The sequence below is a fragment of the Mesitornis unicolor genome, unplaced genomic scaffold (genome assembly GCF_000695765.1).
Source record: "Mesitornis unicolor isolate BGI_N332 unplaced genomic scaffold, ASM69576v1 scaffold6440, whole genome shotgun sequence".
Lineage (NCBI taxonomy): Eukaryota > Metazoa > Chordata > Aves > Mesitornithiformes > Mesitornithidae > Mesitornis > Mesitornis unicolor.
The window spans coordinates 16,592-21,722 of record NW_010157488.1 but is presented as its reverse complement, the minus strand read 5'-3'; the positions used below and the strand labels follow the sequence as shown (position 1 = coordinate 21,722).

General features: G+C 61.2%; 1 protein-coding gene across 1 annotated transcript in view; it reads left to right on the top strand.

Moving 5' to 3' along the window:
• LOC104537324 (protein unc-13 homolog A-like) overlaps window positions 1-5,131 on the top strand; it is a gene marked incomplete at its 5' end in the record, with an annotated part of 31,010 nt that overhangs the window by 23,447 nt on the left and 2,432 nt on the right. Inside the window, 6 exon segments of the mRNA XM_010180159.1 lie at window positions 697-735; window positions 1,808-1,837; window positions 3,057-3,113; window positions 3,293-3,373; window positions 3,501-3,648; window positions 4,902-4,958. Coding sequence (XP_010178461.1) covers window positions 697-735; window positions 1,808-1,837; window positions 3,057-3,113; window positions 3,293-3,373; window positions 3,501-3,648; window positions 4,902-4,958 — 412 coding nt within the window.

The window sequence follows — 5,131 nt, the reverse complement described above, 5'->3', positions numbered from 1 at the left end:
GCTCCCCCCCCCTCGCGCCGCCCTCCCGAGAGGCTGGTTAGGACCCACTCCATGGCACTGCTGCCACATTTTACACTGTTTCTTTTGCCCTGCTGGACCTGGGCCAGCGTGGGGCTGTCACTGGTCTCAGCACTGCATGGACCTGAACTCTGCGTGTAAAACTGAAGTACAGCTGCCCCCTCCCTCCCCAGCACTGTGAGCATCTGGCATAGCTGGAGGGGAATGGGGGGCACCAGAGGCTGCCCACCACAGTGCCAGCTGGCTCCTGCCTCCTTATATCCCCACGAGGATCAGTCCTCCATGGGCTCAGCATCCCTGTATCCAAGCACGGACCAGATACCCATTAGCCCAGCATCCCAGTGTAGAGACCAGTTCCCCATCAGTGCAATATCCTACATACCAGTGGGGACCAGTTGGCCCAGCATCCCAAAGACAACAATCCCTCACTGACCAAGCACCCCTCTGGGCACCAGTCCCCCACTAACCCAGTATCCCAGTGGGGAGCAGTCCTCCATGGGCCCAGCACCCCAACAGGGACCAGTCCCCCATCGGCCCTGGCTGTCCTTTAGGAGCCCAGTGATGACTTTGCCGCCAGCTTGCGGCCCCCACTGTGTGCCCAGCCTTGCCCTGTGCTCCCCCCCCACCCCAGGCTGTCCCCCCACCCCACCACTCAACCTCTGACCATTGCTTCTACAGGGGACGCTCTTGAGAAAACATGGCAAGGGGACAGAGAAGGTAAATAGCTGTGGGCTCCATGTATGTCATCGCCCCGTGGCCACGCTCGTGGCCCCACTCCCACCTGCTGTGGAGGTCCAGGCTTGTCCGTGCTTCCTCTGTTGTGCTGTCTGGATGTGCCGTTGCCTGCGTGGCGTGATGTCGTGTTGAGGTGTGCTGTGTCGCCCGGGATGTGCTGCCTGTGTGCAGGATGGGGGCAGTGACCTGTTTCTGTGTGTCACCTGGGGTAGGGAGCGCGTGTTGTGTTGTGTTTAGCCCCTCCATGGGTGGGTATGTGGGGTGTTACCCATCCCCAGGCAGGCACGGGGGATGCTGCCCCATGGTGCTCAGCACCCCTCCAGGTGCCTGGCTGGGACAGCGTGGGGATGCTCAAGCACGAAAGATCACAGGCACAAACCCGTCCCACTGCTGGGGGCTCAGGAAGAGGTGACCCTCAGGACGCTGGGCCATGCTGGATATGTGCAGGGTACACTGAGAGCCATGGGGCTGCTGAGATCCCCTGGACCTTTGAGCCTGCTTCCCTCCTGATGCTTGGGGAGGCTCAGCAAGGTGCACTGAGCCCCAAAACTTGCCAAAAGAGCTTTTTTCCAGGCACCTGGGCCCTCCCTCTGTCTGGGTACTCCCCACCACCAGGCTGGGGGCCCAGCACAGCCCCTCCAGGCTGCCTGCTCCCAAAACCCAGCTCTCAGGAAAAGCAATGCTGGCATTTGCTGGGCAATGCCTGTGGCTTCTCCTGGGTCCCCACTTCTCTCACAGGGGACACTGGGTCCTGCCCGAGTTTGCTGGGGGTGCTGGGTGAGCTGCTTTGTTCCCCAGCCAAGGCAGAGAGCAAGCCTGCCCCCCACTCAGGAAGAGACCTGGCACGCTCATCACAGGCTCAGCACCAAGTGCACAGGGCTGAGCTTTTGCAGGTGTGAACTGGTGCTGAACCAGTGGCACAAGCAGAGAACTGGGCACAGCCAGAGGAGAGTACAGGGCCAGAGCCTCCACGGCCGGGGGATGTGGGGGGCCTGGACCTGCAGCTGGCCACTGCTGGGACCACCAGTAACTGTCCCTTGCTGTTCTCTTCCAGAGCAGGGTGAAGCTGCCCAGTCACACTGAAGTAAGGACATGGCTCTTCTGATCCCCACTTGGCTCTGGTCCCTCCTCTCGCCTCCTCCCCATCCCTTGTCCTGTGTGCTGCGGGGCGCAGGGGGTCCCAGCTCAGTACAGTGTCCCATCGTGCTCTGTTTGGGTGACACCAGTGTCCCCAGCTCCCAGCCTGTTCACTGGCTGGGGAAGATGGGGACAGCAAGGGAAGGATTAATGGGACAGAAATGGGGGGGCAGCACAAAAGGTTAGTGGGGGTGGTACAAAATGAGGGGATGGGGGCCAGACCACTGCAGTAGGTAATGGTTAGTGGGACAGATGCTGTGGTTTCTCATTGCTGGGAAGGACTGGAGCTACTGGTGTCGGGAGGGGGAAGGAGGTGGGAATTGCTGACTCTGCCTCACTGGGCCCCAGTTTACCCAGTTGCACACTGGAAGGCTTCAGAAGGGGAGCTTGCACCCAGCCTGGTGAGCAGGTGCCACACCAGGGAGGTGAGTGGGATCTGCCTGTGCCATGGGGCTGCGTCCCCAGGAGCCGTTGCCAGTGAACCCCATGGAATGGCTTCACGACCCCTGCCCATGGGGGTGGCACAGCACAGGGCAGGCAGAGGTGGCCAGGGGCTCCCCTCCTCAGTGTTTGAGGGGTGCGAAGGGGCCAGTAACCTCCCTGGGGCTGGGACTGGGCAGGGGTCTGGGTGGCAGTGGGGTGTTTGGCTTGGCTGCCAGTGCTGCGGGGTACAGGGGGACCGTGCTGCACCCTTCCTGTGCCCGCTGTCCCCCTGCACTCGCTCTCTGCTCCCCCTGCACCGATGTCATACGATCGTTCATGCAGTGCTAGTGATGTGCCATGCTGGGCTCTGTTGGATGCAGAAGCGGGTGCTTGGCCACCACAGGGAGTAGGATGGGACCCTTGGGCCAATCTGCTGGTGCTGAGCAGGGTGTGAGATCCCCGATGCCAGGGTGATGTCCTGTCCTGGAATCCCCAGGCCCAGCCACACACCTGAGAACTCAGAGGCTGAGATGGGGGCTGCACCAGCTCCCCACACCCACGTCTGGCATGGCTGGTGGCTCTTGGGGCTCTCCGAGGAGCACCCCTCTACCCCCCTGGAGCCGGAGAGGCCAGCAGAGCCCTGGGAGCTGCAGCAAGCTCCTGGAACCGTGTGCCCAGCCTGGCCATGGCACCCCCATCCTGGCCACTCACCGGTGCTGTTCCTGTCTCTTTGCTCTCTGCAGGGCACGCAGATGATTTTCAATGCAGCCAAGGAGCTGGGGCAGCTTTCTAAGCTGAAGGTGAGAACTGGGGAGCTGAGCTGGGGGTTGCCCAGGAGGTCTGAGCTCCTCCCTGTGTTGGGGGGGCACTTTACAGGCTGGCACTGGCCCTGTTGCAAGGACCCCACCAGTGCTCGTTTGCTGGGGTGAGGGAAGTGGGTCCCAGACCCCATGCTGAGAACAGGATTCGTGCCCCACAGGACCACATGGTGCGGGAGGAAGCCAAAAGCCTGACCCCAAAGCAATGTGCAGTGGTGGAGCTGGCACTGGACACCATCAAGGTGAGGGCACTCTGGTGTACAAAGAGGTGCCCCTGGGCGCTCTAGCCCTGAGGCGCAGACCCCTGGGGGCACCAGTGGGGGCTTCAGCAGAGCTGCTCGGGACCCTGTGGCTGTCTCTCCCCTCCAGCAATACTTCCATGCCGGTGGTGTGGGGCTGAAGAAGACGTTCCTGGAGAAGAGCCCTGACCTGCAGTCGCTGCGCTATGCCCTGTCCCTCTACACCCAGGCCACCGACCTCCTCATCAAAACCTTTGTGCAGACCCAGTCTTCGCAGGGTAGGACGCACTGCCCTGGCCTCCCCATCTGGGCCCCCTGTCTCTACACATGGGCTTGGCTGCCGTGCGGCCAGGGCCTCCATCTTGGTGGGGTTGGGGGTCCCAGTCAGGCTTGTGGAGGGGTGGCAGAGATGGGTGGGGAGGGAAGGGCTTTTTCCTCCCATGGTTTGCAGGTGAAGAGGGGCCATGGGTGCCCAGAGGCAGCCTGGCACCCCCCAAGATCCCCACCAGCAAGAAGAGTATGTCCCCAGTGCCAGGGCTTGGCTGGGCTGGCACGGAAATGGGGCCCACGGGTGGGGGAGGTTACCCATCTGGCCACGTGTCACAGCGTTTGTCCCCTCTGGATGGCCCCTGTCACCCAGCACAGATGTCTCTGGCCCAGTGTTGCCTTGGAGCTGCTGGTCTCAGCCCAGCAGTGCCAGCCTGGCCAGGGCTCAGACTTCTCACAGATCAGTTGTGCCAGGGCCTGTCCTGGGCATGCTGGGTGCCCCACACACCCCATGATTTGGGATCCGTCCAGGGTGCTGGGTGCCTCTCAGGTGCTGCCTCTGTCCCAGAGCCAGGCAGTGCAGGGTGCTGGGCACCCTCTGGGGCAGGACTACCCCTTGGCTCTAAATGCTGTCCTTTGTTTTGTCTCTTGGCTACTTGAGGAGGGGACAGAGATGCTCAGTGGTGGTCACAGTGCCCCAGCCAGGCTTGTCTGCATCCTCAGGTTGTGGGACGTACATTTGCTGTCTGTGCGTCTCCTGCAAAGGACATCTGCCAGCCGTGTCAGGGGCGTGGGGTTGGGTCCAGTGAGTGCCAGCGCCCCTGGGTGCAGCCTGGCCTCAGGAGCCCAGGGCTCAGAGCTGGGTGGTGCCTGGCACTCCCATGTTGCTGCAGTGTTGTCCAGATGCTCAGCCGTCTGTCTGTCTGCGAGTTCTGATATCTCTTTCTCTCTCTTTTGTTTTCTCCCCCCTCTTTCACTCGTGTCAGGGGCGTGGGGTTGGGTCCAGTGAGTGCCAGCGCCCCTGGGTGCAGCCTGGCCTCAGGAGCCCAGGGCTCAGAGCTGGGTGGTGCCTGGCACTCCCATGTTGCTGCAGTGTTGTCCAGATGCTCAGCCGTCTGTCTGTCTGCGAGTTCTGATATCTCTTTCTCTCTCTTTTGTTTTCTCCCCCCTCTTTCACTGTTCCTGTCCCCCACGCACGTCATCTCCTTCCTCTTCTGTCTACTCTGTGCTGTGTCTGTGTCTCTTTCTCTCTCCTTCCCACTAGTTCATGGTGGGAAAGGTATTAGGTTTACCCGTTGTCCAGATGCTCAGCCGTCTGTCTGTCTGCGAGTTCTGATATCTCTTTCTCTCTCTTTTGTTTTCTCCCCCCTCTTTCACTGTTCCTGTCCCCCACGCACGTCATCTCCTTCCTCTTCTGTCTACTCTGTGCTGTGTCTGTGTCTCTTTCTCTCTCCTTCCCACTAGTTCATGGTGGGAAAGGTATTAGGTTTACCC